The sequence below is a fragment of the Meles meles genome, chromosome 12 (genome assembly GCF_922984935.1).
Source record: "Meles meles chromosome 12, mMelMel3.1 paternal haplotype, whole genome shotgun sequence".
Lineage (NCBI taxonomy): Eukaryota > Metazoa > Chordata > Mammalia > Carnivora > Mustelidae > Meles > Meles meles.
In genome coordinates this window covers 79255351-79270088 of record NC_060077.1, presented here as the reverse complement: position 1 = coordinate 79270088, position 14738 = coordinate 79255351, and the positions used below count along the sequence as shown (strand labels likewise).

Here is a 14738-nt window from a genome sequence, read left to right as displayed (position 1 = left end):
TTATCGTTTAAAGAGAAAATAAAGGTCTAAAAATCATTACAGACTTCTGGTGCAAGCAATTTCAGCACACTCATTTGGCACTCCCACTCCCCTCCAATTCCTACCGAGATGACCAAAAGAACAAAATAGGGAAACAATCAGTGTTGGGAAATGGGCATGGGAGCAGTTAGCTAACCATGTGCTGTGGGAAAAGCCCATTAGAGAGAAAGCAGAAGAGGATAAACCTCAATCCTATGGGGCTCCTTCAGAAAATATATTAAGTGTCAGAGCCCATGGAAAGCAACAATTAAGGGGGGATGTGTTACTCTTAGATCCCATCCTGAGGAGTCAAGGAGTTAGAGGTTTCTAGTTAGAGGCAGGGGAACACTGCCCCAGCTCCGCTGGACTACCAAAACAAATAGATAAAGAAACCCAGTTTCTCAAAAAACAGAGAAATTCCTTATTATAGCCATCTCCTATGGCTATCTCTGGCTGTCGGCCCACAAACAACCAAAATGGAATGTGGCAAAATAAAACTAAAATAAATCTAAAGTTTCCTCTTTTTCTTGCATTTGGGTCCGCAAGGTCTGTTTGGAGGCTCACAACATCTTTGAGAACTCACCCTACTCACCAAAAGCACACCTTTCCACAGAGAGAAAAGTCATTGGACTTTCTGTGGAATAAGAACTAATATCCTCCTATGAAAACTACCTTACTACAAAAAAGAGAGAAAACATGAGAATATTTCCATAGTGTATTTTCACCAAAAACAGGTGAAAAGGAAAACCCAAAGATCAGATAAGACTTGCTCTGCTTGTTTTTACGGTTGTGTTGGATGTGACCATTTCCAGGTTTGTCTTTCCTGTTAGACTACGAACTTTTCCTAGGCAAGAATTTTGGTTCTAATCATCTTTGAATCACAGTACCAAGTGCAACGTCTGGAATTGCAAAGGTATTGGAATCCTGTGAGTGTTTACTGAACGAATGAGTAAAGTCCCAAATAAAGTTGATTCTTTCAGAGCTTACCTTCTTAATTATAATAGTTTTTATTCTCAATATCCTTATGAAAAATTAAGATTCTCTCTATAATTCTTATATTCTTTATTCTAGTATCTGCAAATACAGTGGGTTTTAGATTATTCACATAAAATGCACACAGAAAGCTAACAGTAAATTACCTCTTCCTGAAATTATTGAGCTTTATCAGATCCTAAAATATGTCCTCAAAAATCAATACTTAATATTCAGGAAACAACTGATTCCCAATGGATACTATACAGCTAATATGACATAAAACTTCACAGAAATGGTGAATAAGTGTTAATGTAGAAATGTTAAATAGAAACTGCTTTCCTTTTCCTGGTCTCCCCTCAAATGCAAGGAAGTCTGAGCAGATAACTCTGAAAAAGCTTGTAGACCAAATACGAGAATGTTCCATATGGATGAACTGACGGTGAAGTGCTAATCCTACTGTTTGGAGAAAAACACAAAGAGCAGAAATGGATCTGTCAAGGGGTTAGATTACTGATGCTTATTTGGTTAGCTCTGTATTCACTGCTGGTTTGTCAAAAACTTCAGGCAGACTGTTACACAGAAACAAACATGTGACTCGGTTTCAGGAAAGCCCAGTGTCATGCATGGGAAACTGAAGACATGGAAGCCCGAGATCGGAGGCGAGTGATCCCAGCACAGACCATGAGACGGGAAGCCTCTGTGGTTGCCTAGAGGCAAGTTCACATGGCATCACTTCATGTAACTCTTTCAACTCTGCCAAGTAGAGATTATTTACTCTCATTTTACAGACTTGGCAACCAATAGAGTAATTAGTGTAACTACTGAAAAAAGATAACGAGATAAAAAAGTTATATTTACTTCTTGGAGAGGTTTCTTCAGTTTTCAAAGGCCCTGGTGTGGTATTCTAGGACTTTTGAGGACTTAGTAGCTAACTAAGGGTCCGAACTAGCAGATCTCAATCGTCACAACTCCTGAGTAATATTCAAGGCACAGGGGATATAAAAGTGAACAAATGTCTCCTTATGAAGAAGTTCACTGGCTGGTGACAAACCACAATCTCATCTAGACGGGGGCTGCTAAGCAGTAGTTACTCCTACCCCAGACCTCTCGGTAGGAAGAGGCACTGAGGAACGGATGTCAAGCATCCAGTGCAATGTGTAACTTAAAGGTGGCATTTGTCAACCTGTTTTATCATCTTCATTAGGCCTTGGGAAGCAGAGGATGAGCTGAGAGTCCAAGTTTCCTGCCTGGTAATCTGGGGTCCTTTCCCCTTTGTAGTAAACTCTTCAGTTACCTCCCCAGCATCTGTTATGCTCTTTCTCCTTCCAACAGGCCCACTTTTGTTTGGTAATCCATGTGGTTTCTGGAAAGCTGACTCAACCCAACTCCACTCCTGGTTCTAAGCCAGCAAATGGGCACATTCCATCTCCCTGGCCACAGTGACAGGTGCAGGGACAGGCATGTCACTGAAATTAGTTAACTAAAGTGAATTTTATGATTTTTGCTGGGATAAAGATGAATGCAAGGAACAATCAGTAGAGATCTTGCAACTATGCAGAAAGTCACTCTTAGAAGGAAGCCGGTAACAAGAAAGGAGGGGCTAAGATAAAAACAAGCCAATTCTTTGAAAACAGGGCTGTCCTCAGCCTCTCTTGAAGCCCAACTTGCTTCAAGACTTTTCAGTTAGAAGACTCCCGAACCCCAGAACTGACAAAAATATGGTATGAATTATAATTTTAGGTTCCTCATGTTAACTTTGAAATACCATCACAGATAGGCTGGTTATTTAATAAAAACTGCATACATCAAAACCATGCAAAATAGAGCATGAGTCCTTAGACCATGGCCCTCCCAACCTCAACTGGTTTCTCTGCTTCTAGCGGAAACTATGATGGTGAACTGGACCGCTGAGAAACGAGATCCGCAGTGTTGCTGCCATCAGGCAACTTAGATCACGTGGTCTCTCCTGCCAACCCTGCTCTAGGGGACCAACTCCACCTGTAGTTGTGGAGACAAGAGGCTTTTTCTATCCCTCGAACCTGACCTTGCAAGGGAGAAAACTCACTCAATAATATTGGTATATTCAGAAAAAAAATCATGGTTGAATCAATCAACATTTCAAAAGGATCACATTGGTGAAATACTTAATAAATATCTGTCATATTTGCTTTATCTCATTTGCATACATACATACATATTAATAAATATGTATTTCTTTATGTTTTGGCTGCACTATTCCCCCTCCCCCTCTTCCTTTCTTCCTTCCTTCCTAAGTAAACTCTACCCCCAATGTGGGGCTTGAACTCACAAACCCAACATCAAGAATCACAGGCTCTACTGACTGAGCCTTGGCTGCACTATTTCAATACAAGTTATGTAAGTCCTACCCCTAGGGGTGCCTGGGTGGCTCAGTCAGTTAACCATCTGCCTTCGACTCAGGTCATGATCCTGGGGTCCTAGGATCAAGCCCCGCATCGGGCTCCCTGCTCGACAGGAACTCTGCTTCTCCCTCTCCCTCTGTCCCTGCCATCCCCAATTTGCATTCTCTATCTCACTCTCTCTCTAATAAACAAGTAAATTCTTGGAAAAAAAAATCTTACCCCTAAATATTTTACTTTTTTTTTTCCTTAAAGATTTTATTTATTTGACAAAGAGGCAGCAAGAGAGGGAACACAAGCTGTGGGAGTGGGAGAGGGAGAAGCAGGCTTCCCTTAACAACTGAGTCACCCAGGTGCCCCACTTTTTTTTTTTTTTTTAAGTAGGCTCCACATCCAATATGGGGCTTGAGCTCACAAGCCTAAGATCAGAGTTGCATGCTCTCCCACTGGGCCAGCCGGGAGCCTCGTCCCCTAAATACTTTAGCATACATCTCCTTGGAATAAAGACATTCTTCTACAGACTACACCACCATTATCACATGATTATTCCATAACACCTAATACATGCATTAAATCCAAATTGTTTCACTTGTCTCCAAAATGTCTTCTATTCATGTTTTTGAACCACAATCCAATCAATGTTTATGTGTTGTATTTGTTTTCTATGTGTTCTTTAGCTTCAACCTGGAGGGAAAAAAATGAGTCTCCATACATTTACATTTTCCAAAAATATTCAATACAATTCCCTGGCAAATGAGATATTTTCCTCCAAGTTTGTGTCCACAAACTCCTGGAGAAGAAAAGACTCCAGAGAAGAACCCACCTGGGGGGCTAAGAAGCAGAAGAACCTCCGTGTGCTCCATAGCCTGCAGGAAGTCACTCAGTTCCGTGACCGTGCAACCTTTCTCACCCAACAGTTTCAGTAAACATAAGCTTGGACTTCCTTCAGGCTCCAAGACTTTAAGAGAACACTGCTCCAAGTCCAGACAACTGCAAACAAACAGATTTAATTCAAGTCAACAGTTTTCGCCAATATGACATGCCTGCTCTATGTCTGGCACGATTGCAGGTGTTGTCGGGATAAACCATGAGTCGCTGAGTGGTGAAAAGTTATTTCCATTATGAATGTTACTGTCCTTTCCTTCTCCTTCTGCCATCAAAGGGAATTCCTTTTTACGCCCTCTCCAACTCAGCTCCCAAGACTACTAAATCAGAAGATGAGAGAAATTTTGATACCAGATGTGAAAGAAAGTTGGCTTTGATATTGATAAAAATTCTTACCTTTAATTTGGGAATTCGGAGTAGGAAGATCAGATACATTTCTCTACTTGTTCTTGCGCTTTTAGAAAGCATAATATGACCGAAAAAGGGCAGAGATCTTTGAGACATCTTGAAAAATGAAAAAACTTAACACACAGAATTTTGTATTTTCAAAGCCATGTGCCTACATATGTATTCATATAAATAAAGATACAGAACAGTGTTTGTTCTGCTTGATACCATTTATTACTAAGAATATGTGTTTGTTCTTAAACGTACAGAATTAACTTTGAAAAGATAGCCAACATTTGCAATGACGTGGATGGAACTAGAGGGTATTACGCTTAGTGAAATAAGTCAATGGGAGAAAGACGACTATCATACGATCTCCCTGATATGAGGAAGTGGAGATGCAACGTGGAGGGTTTGGGGGGTAGGAAAAGAATAAATGAAACAAGATGAGATCAGGAGGGAAATAAAACATATGAGACTCTTAATGTCACAAAATAAACTGACGGTGGCTGGGGGGAGGGGGGGTTCGGGAGAGGGTGGTGGGGTTATGGACATTGGGGAGGGTATGTGCTATAGTGAGTGCTGTGAAGTGTGTAAACCTGGCGATTCACAGACCTGTACCCCTGGGGCTAATAATACATTATATGTTTATAAATAATTTAAAAAATTAAAAAAAAAAAGATAGCCAAGAAACTACAAGTAGTGATTTTCCTACAGAGGGGAGCCAGTGCAGCAAAGCTCACAGCTGGATGATTCAACTTTTCACTATAAACCCTTTTGTACTGTCAAATTTTTTACTATATGTGCTCATTTTTTCAATAATCTTTAGAAGACTATCAGTGCTACTGACATTCAAAGTTCTTCTAAGTACCTAGAAATACCCTAACACATGGGTAAGACAAATGCTGGTCTTGGGTCAAACCTACCCAGTCACCTGATTTTGTAAACAGTTTTGTTGGAACACAGCCACGCTCCTTCACAGACATGGTTACAAGGTGGATGGCTGCTTTCCTGTTATAACAGCAGAGGTGAGTCACTGGTCTGCAAACCTAAACACATGGACTATTTAGCTCTTCACAGAAAAAGTTTGCTGACTTCTGCTCCAAAGAATCTACTTTCTGTCTCACTGTCTTTTTGTTAGAACTATTTTTTTTTTTTTTACTATCACTATTTAACACACATATACCATTTCCTTTTTAATGTCATCGCGTTCGGTAGGCATATACAAGGTTAGAAAGGTTAAGATCAGACTACAGAAGGCCATAAATAACAAGGAGTACAGACAAGGAGTATGGACTTCAACCATTTCATAGAAAGGGAAAGCACAAATATGAAACATTCAAGAAAAGAAGAACAGAAGAGTCCCCCAAAATCTTCTTGAAGACACAAAACCAACAACAAAGGCCAACCAAAGCCTTTAGATAATCTCCATGATATACTGTAGAATCCGCACCCCACAGCAACTTGTCCTTCCCTTCCAAATTATAGTCCAATATAAACTCTAGCTTCTCTGTGAGGTTCACCCAGACCACAGAAATCCCCCAAGCACGTTAGACATAGTCTCCTGACGGTACTTATCTTATATATTAAAGGTTGACAAATTTCTGTAAAGGGCCACAGGGAAAATATTTTAGGTTTTACGGGCCATACAGTCGATTGCAAGTTCTTCTTTCTTGTCTTTTGTCTTTTAAATATGAAATTTTAAATATGAAAACCAACCTTAGCCCATAAACTGCAAAAACAGGGGCAGTGGCCCAAATCTGGCTCAGGGATTATTGTTTGCAGACCCCTGTTCTCTATGTCTCAGTTGACACAATTCTGCCTTAAAACCGTGAGCTTTTCTTTCACAAGTGTGTTTTTCTCTACCTAACTAGATCACAGTAGTCCTTGAAAACAAAAGCCCCGTATTTTTAACCCCTCAATACCTAAAATCTGTCTTGCGCATATTAATTATTCATAACTGAATGATGACTGCATGAAATTTTTAAAAAGGTTTTATTTATTTATTTGACAGAGACAGTGAGAGCAGGAACACAAATGGGAGGAGCGGGAGAGGGAGAAGCAGGGTCCCCGCTGAGCAGGGAGCCTGAAGAGGGACTCGATCCCAGGTCCCTGGGATCATGACCCAAGCTGAAGGCAGACACCCAACGACTAAGCCACCCAGGCACCCCTACTGCATGAATTTCAATTGTAACTTAAAAGGCTGGAGGACTGGATAGATGGAAATTGTCAGACCTAACAGTATCACAGCTGTGCCAGATGCCAGGTAAGCAAGTTTTCATATGACTTGGAACAGTCTTTTCTTTTTTTAGAGAGACAGGCCAGGGACAGGGATAGAGAGAGAATCTTTTTTTTTTTTTTTTTTTAAGATTTATTTATGAATTTGTCAGAGAGAGAGGGAGAGTGAGAGCACAAGCAGGGGAAGTAGCAGGCAGAGCAGGCAGAGGGAGAAGCACACGCCTCTCTGAGCAAGGAGCCAGATGTGGGATTTGATCCCAGGACCCGGAGATCAGGACCTGAGCTGAAGGCAGATGCTTAACCAACTGAGCCACCCAGGTGTCCTATAGAGAAAGAATCTTAAGTAGGCTCCATGCTCAGTGCAGAGTCCATCACAGGGCCTGATCTCATGACCCTAAGATCACGACGAGCACACTTAACCCACTGAGCCACCCAGGCGCTCCTGGAATATTCTTAACCCACATTCATTTTGATGGGTTTTATTAAAAGTCTACCATAGCATTTATATAGCGGTCGTTCAAGATTTATAATTCTGTGGCGAAGTTGGTAATCTCATAACTTTAGGAAAAAAAAAGTTTCCAACCAAAATAATTTCAATACTAGTATCACCGATCTCATAGGATTGTTGGAATTAAATTAGATAATCCATTCTAGAAGTACTTAGCACAGTGCTTGGCAAACAATAAGCACTCAATAAAAGTGAGTTCTTACTATGCAATAAAAATATGGGCTATTAAAAGAACATCAGTTTCCTAATTATGCTGGTTTCTGAAACTGCTTTCGCTTTTCTATAAAAGGTTTTGATTAGTTACTAGTTTGTAACCTGATCATTCCTTCAGGGCCTCCTGTCTCTATACTCACTAGGTATTCTTTTCTAAGTGTCTCAGTTAAATGCGTATATTCAATACTCTATTTTTGTTAAATGTGAGTCATCATAATATAAGTCAACTGTTCCCAAATTCTGGATGGCAGACTAGTGGCAGCACAGTCTGAAGCCATAGTAAAATTATAAAGATAAGGACAATAAGACTTGCCTTTTAATCTGAGATGGTCTTTCCTACTTTTTTAGTGTTAAAGTCTCATTTCTCCTACGGAATAATGGTGACTATGATGATAGCAACAATGAAAGTTGCAGATGCCCGCCACTCCTCTAGTTGGTAAAATTTTCTTCCCTTAGTCCCTGTAACACCCAGGTCAAGAAACCAGTATTGGAGACAACAGAAGGATTACCATTCATTTAGATAATTAGAATACAAGATCTATAAAAACAAGGATGCTGTATGCTAAATATAATTTTTTTAATGATCCAGAAAGGTGGTCAAAATCTGGTACATAAAATTCAGAAGCCATCTCACCAAATGCAGCCGAGTGATGCTTTGATGTTTATACTGATACAGAAAAAGCGAAAAACAATCTGACTTCTTTCTTCCAAATGAAGAAAGAGGTCGAACTGAAGCAGGCAGAAATTTCCAATACAAGACACACAGGAGGAAAATAAGATTCTGTATCTCCTTTTCTTTTTTATTTATTTTCCGTCTGGGCACTGGCTTTCAGCTCAGATGATGCTTCTATATACCCAGACTCTTTCTTTCCTTTTTTAGCTACATTCCTGTAAGACTGTGCTTTGAAGTGGTTTCTACCAGCCCTAATTTGGAATTTCTCATTTAAGTTAAAAGACTATTACCGAAACAAATGGGTTTTGCTCTTAAGAAAATATATTTGTATTTCTCACTTCAAAAATATATAATCAAATAGAACACATCATACGTCCCTTAGGGTACAAAGCACGGCACTGCTTTTCGGTTCTTCTGCTTCTCTTCTTGGAACATTTACTCTTTGAAATCTCTCTTCATTAATTCAGCAACTACTTATTAATCATCTAAAAGAGGCCATTTTCCCTAGGTATTTAGGATACTGCAGCAAACAAGACAAAATTCCCTATTATCCTGGATTTTCCTACAAGATATAAATATATATATATATACACATATATATATGTGCACAGAAAAACAGAGGCGTGTGTGCGCGCATGCGTGAGCGCGTGTATGTGTGTGTGTGGTGTGTGTGTTCATCCAATGGTCATAAGTGCTCTGAAGAAAAACAAAGCAAAGCAGGGGGCTGAGCAATGCCAGTGCAGATGTACAGGGTCATTTTAAATCATGTTACCAGAGAAGACCTCATTGAAGGAGGTGACTTGTAAGCAAACACTTGAAAAGGTAAAGTCTTATGGTTCACCTGTGGAGGCTATCTCAGACTGTGGAAGGGCAAGTCCAAAGACTTTCAAAGACTCTGCAAGTGTGCAGAGAGTAGAGAAAGGGAGGAAGATAACAGGGTCCAAGAGGTAACTGGTAACTAACTGGTGTTTTTATCCTGAGACAGAAAAGCAATTAAAGGGTTTTGAGCAGAGGAAAGGTAAGACCCACTGAATATTCAAAAGAGTAGTAATTCTCACTGCTATGCTGAGAGTAGTCTGGGGGCAGGTGCCAAGCAGAAGTCAGGCGCCTACTGGAATGCTCCAGGTGAGAGAGGGCAGTGGCCGGCCCAGGGCTGAGGCCGTGGAGTTTGGATTCTGGGTGCACACCGAAAGCGTAGCAGATGCCAATGGGACGTGGTGTATAAAAGGGGACTCAGGAATGATTTGGAAGTGTTGGGTCTGAGAAATCAGACGGGTACAGTTGCCATTTCCTGAGATAAAGAAAAACTACGTGAAAAACAGGTGTGTGGGGGAAGACATGCCAAGTTTGGGACATGCTACCCTTAAGATATCTTAGTCATTCACGACGAGATGGCAAATCGGCACCTACAGGTACGAACCCAGGGGGTTCAAAGCAAAGATACAGACTGAAGATACGAACTGAGAGGAATCCACCCAAGTATGTATAGTCCTGAGACTTAAGGATACACTGAGAAGGGGACTGGGTGAAGACACGGAGCTTCAAACTTCAGACAGACCAGAGGGACAGAGAAAGGAGGAGAGCCTTTGTTTCAGCTTAGCACACATTCTCAATCTTATCATAAACTGCAGGACAGAAGTCTGCAGCTACAGCAGGTGCGCAGGGATGGTCTTCCTTGGTCTGAATCCCAGAGCCCCCTTCCTAAGCTCCCTCCTGCATGGAGTCCATGCAGCCTTAAAGCCTCCTGAAAGCTGTCATCTTCAGGGCGTGGTGACACCACGACACAGTTGTGTCACCCAGAACCTGCTTCTATCTGCACTGACAGCAAAGGCTGTTCGTATCAGGGCGGTCTGGAATGGAATTAGGGCTGAGTTTGTATTTAGGGCACTCCTGTATACACACAGTTGTGGGAAACCAAACCGTAAGCCAGGACTGATTGTGAGGCACCCATAATTATATGAAAACATTTACAATTACTCCTAATCTCTGATGGACAGTTCAGGATGGACTCTTGGGTTTTCTTCATTAAATTCTCATCTATTTGAGGAAACATGTATATAGTCAGAAAAAAGGGAAGAGAAACACTAGGCAACCTTGGAAGATTTGAGGGAGAAAGTCCACAACCTCATGGGAACTACTGTCCACTTGGACCCTCACACTTCATTTCCTTGATCTGACATTAGAGGAAAATACCTCTGGGACTTTCTGCTATGAGAGATGCTCTTCCAGCACCAGTATGAAATTACTCTGAAATAGCTTTTTTGTCCTAAATAGAGTAGGCATCACCAGCTTACTTTGCCCACTCAGATGCCACACTCCAGCCTCTAAGTGCCCAGTGCTAACCTTTTGTTATACCAGTTTAATTCCAATTTCAGTAGGTATATAACTTTACTATTTCCCAATTATCTAACTTGCAGGGGTGCCCCAACTCCCACTACCACTCACCTATTCTGAACTAATCTTCACTATCTTGGAAGACTGGTGAAATCCCATCTATTTCTTTTCAGACATCCCACTCTGGAGTTTGCCAGATTCCACAAATGCATGTGCTTTGTTGCCTGTGAGGCGAGACTGCCTTTCTCTCTATACGACCTTCACCAGAGATGTGGCCTCAGACCTTTCTGTTAGTTTACCACACGAACCATTCTGCAGCCTTTGGCAAAAGCTGAACGCTTGGGAAGGAACACTGAGCACCTGATGTCGGGTATCCACTGCTTCAGCCACGCTTCCTCAATGGCAGGGCCTTCCTTTCTTCTCTTTCCTCCACTGCCAAATTAGGAGTCCTCACTCCCAGGCCCTCCTCAGGAAAGTCGAGAGCCTTCCCTAGCTAGTGTCCGAACCACAAACCAACCAATCATAGATCTGATGATCCTATCCCCAGAGAAGACAACTTTTTACACTCTTATTAAGTCCAGAAATTCAGAAATCTACAGACACGGTTTAATAGCATTTTGGATTTTCTTTGCATAGCTCCTTCTCCCTAAGAGAAGCACTGTTTTTTCCTAGAACAGAAAAGTGTGCTGTCTGCTCAGTTTTGCAAGTTTATCACTTGTTAATTCCAACCTCACACCCTTACTCCTCTCTGTGGCCAAAGAACCCTAAATCATCATGATCCTGGCTTAACCCCAAACTCTGAAACTCGAGGTTGTTGCAAGGGCCAAAGTAGATGATGCAGGTAAACGCTTAGTGTGTTGCTATATACTAAATGCTCAATAAATGACAACAACCCATTGTTATTATTATTCACACCCAACATAGCATTTGTGAATGTCCCAGAATAACAGTCCAATACTAGAGAGGTCCTTGTGAATAGGAACTAAATACTTGTCATCTTTTTATCTTCTGGAACTTCCAGCTCATTAACAGGCACTCAATAAACATAAAATAGTGAATGAATGACTCCCTTCTCAGTTCAAGAATATAGTGTCTAAGATAGGTTCTATGCAGAACACACAGACTCTTAACTGATGCCCCCTGTTCTCGAGGAGTTCATAAGAACATGTACAAATAATTATAGTTCAAGAGAAAGTTTAGTCATATGAGAAGTTAAAAACAACACAACAACAAAATACTTCTAAGGGATTCCCAGCCAGGCAGATCAAAATCCTAACAATAGCAGAGAGGAGTGGTTGTAAGTGGGGTCTGGGCATCCCTAGTGCAGTTCCTGAGATCCTGTCACGGGCTCTGCCAGGTCAAAACGATTTTTTACAGCAACACTGAGATGTTATTTATCGCTTTCATTCATTCTCTGAGGAAGTGTACATTGTGGAGTATCTAGTGTTACATGACCTGGGATAGTGCAACAGACCGAATGCAGAAGCCCCTAAAAGAGGCCCGTTCTCTGCAATAAAGGCAAGATGTCGAAGAGACCTTTAAAATGTAAAACAATGCCACTTTTCCAACAATTTTTGTTTGTTTTGGAAAAGTTTTGTTTTCCCACAAAAACATGTAATTTCTGTTAACATGTAACAGGTTGTTCTTTCAAAAAGAGTTAATATTTTTAATGTTTCTTAGTTTTAATTCCTAATATGGTAACTCAGCATACATTACATGTGTGTGATACACAGAACCCACGTTAAGAACTCTGGGGTCCTCAATAATTCTTAACAGTGTGAAGAAGTCCTGAGACCAAAAGTCCGCAGTTCCTAGCCTGGGAAGAGGAAAACAGTTTTACTTGGAGCTCATGCTCAAGGTGAGGGCAAAAAGAGAACCTGGTAAGTTGGTTTGACGGAGGAAGATGGCAGTTTTAGTTTCAGCCTTTCCCATCATCATCCTCTCCCACATAAAAACTTCCAGGAAATCCTTCACTTTCATTATCTCTTCACCTGCACTTCTTCGTCTCGGCCTTCCTTCGGTCTTCCCGGTCTGCGCCCACATGCCGTTCTTTTGCACCCCGGGTCTTTTGGAATGACTGCCCTGACCTAGTGGTTTCCAGACAGGCTGCCTTCTCTCCAGGTCCTCCCGGGTCGACCTCCACGGCTCGCTTTCAGGGGAGCCCTCGGGGAGGAGGGTCCAAGCTGGGATCTCTGGCATTCCCACGCTTTCCCGACCGAGTCCCCTCTCCGCGCCCCTTTCACCGAAGCGGCCCCCGCCGCACTCCAGCCGCCGGAGCATCGGTCCTCCCACCCGGGTGGCCGCTCGCTCCAGCCCCGCGCGCCCCTGCCCCACACCCCCGCGCCCCCGCCCCACACCCCCGCGCCCCCGTCCCTTACCTGAGCCGGAGGCGCCCCCGACTCCCCGCCACCTCGGCCAGCCTCCTCCAGCCCCGGCCCTCGGGCGCTCGGTCCAGGCTCCCGCTGAGTCTCCGCAGCAGCGGCTCCGGAAGGCGGTTGAGGGTCGCGCCGGCCGAAGCGGGGAGTGGCGGCCCCGAGGGCGCGGCCGGAGGCGGCTGCAAGGTCGGGGGCGACGGGGCCTGCAGCAGCTCGCCGCACAGCGACCCGTCCGTCGCGGGCGACCCCGCGACTTGCGTTGCTCCCCCCGGGCGCATCGCGGGCCTCGGCTCCAGCGAACCTTCCGCTCGCCCCCTCGCTCGCCCCGGCGCCGCGGAGGCAGGGGCGGAAGGCCAAATCCGGCGACGCCGCACCGCACTCTGAGGAGGAAGCTCCGCTCCCCGCCCGGCAGAGACAGGTTTGCCTGAGGGAGGCGGGCGGGCGGGCGGCGCCTGCATCGCCGAGGGGGCGGGGCCTCCGGTGGGGCGGGGCCTCTGCGCGCGTGCGCGCAGCCGCGCGTTTTCTTAGCCTTCCCCCGCCGCAGCCCGCTCGCGGAGGTGCGCGCTTCGGTACTGGGGAGGTGGAGTCCGGGCTTAGCAGGAACCGTCGGGCGGCTGCAGCTGGGGGAGGAAGCGGCGGAGGAGCTACGCCCCGGCGGCTCCACTGGGGCTAGGAAGCCTGCGGCGTCGGGGCTTCCCGAGACCGTGGGAGGAGGATTGCCTCAAGCCGGAGACCGGAGCTCGCGGCTCTCCACCGCCGGCCCCCCGCCCCGCTCAGCTGACTCAATGACTTGCGTGTGCCTGCACCCGCGTTGGGCAACCTCAGCCGAGGCTTCCTCGTTTTAGGGGTGGTGTGTATGGTACTGCTAAGGGAAGTGGTTCCTAGACATCAGATACCTAATGGAAATTTGCTCGAAATCTGTGCCTAGATTTTTTTTTTCTTTCAACTGGGCGGCAGATCTTGGAAATGATCGTTTTTAGCAGGAATTGCCTGGTTTCCTCTGAGTCTGACTGCCTCCCATTGAACACTATAGAGTAGTTTGGGGCAAAAGGAAGCGATTTATCGAATGTGACCAGCTAGGTACTCTCAGACAGAAGACTTCCTTGCCCAGTTACCGGTGCCATTAGCTTTTGCATCACATAGGACAACAGGATTTTCTGTAGCAATTTGGGCACCCAAATTCTCCCTCACCTCTGGCGAGGTAATTAGTTGCTCCATACGTTCTCCCATCACATTCTACACAAGCAGTCACTCCTTTTTCATCCGGTGTTAAGTGCAGAGTTCAGAAAGCAGTGTAATGGCTAAGTGCACGACCTTTAAGATCCAGAAAGATCTGCTGGATTCTCGTTTTATGACTTTGAATAAGTTACTTAACTTTCTGCCTCATCTGTTAAAAATGGAATTGAAAATATAGTAGAATGTGTGGAGTTATCAGAATTAGGGGACTTGATGTAAGTAAAGCATTAACTCTGCTTGTCTATAGTAGATAATAAATGCAAGCTATTATCCTTGGAAATGCAAAAGCTCATTTCACACTCAGTTTGACTTGGTAAACCTTTCCCAGTCCCTTGTGGTGCCGTCCTGTTTTGTTCTTAGTCATTGAATGTATATGAGAGTCTATTAGCTGCACGTGCCAATTATGGAAATCAAGTTTTCTAGTTTTTATCGGTCTAGTCTTTATTAGTCGACTGGTCTTTCAAAATTGAGATTCAACGAACTTCTTTTTTCTAAGTCTGCTACATGGAAGGTGTTGC

General features: G+C 43.7%; 1 protein-coding gene across 2 annotated transcripts in view; it reads right to left on the bottom strand.

The window, feature by feature from the left end:
• Positions 1-13401, bottom strand: part of MALT1 (MALT1 paracaspase) — a 60595-nt gene extending 47194 nt beyond the window's left edge. For both annotated transcript variants that reach the window (XM_046025184.1, XM_046025185.1), the window contains exons 1-2: positions 12988-13401; positions 4195-4361 (exon numbers count right to left, since the gene is read on the bottom strand). In XM_046025184.1, coding sequence (XP_045881140.1) covers positions 4195-4361; positions 12988-13262 — 442 coding nt within the window. In that variant the 5' untranslated portion in view covers positions 13263-13401. The remainder of the gene's footprint in view (positions 1-4194; positions 4362-12987) is intronic.
• Between the last annotated feature and the right edge of the window lie 1337 nt (positions 13402-14738).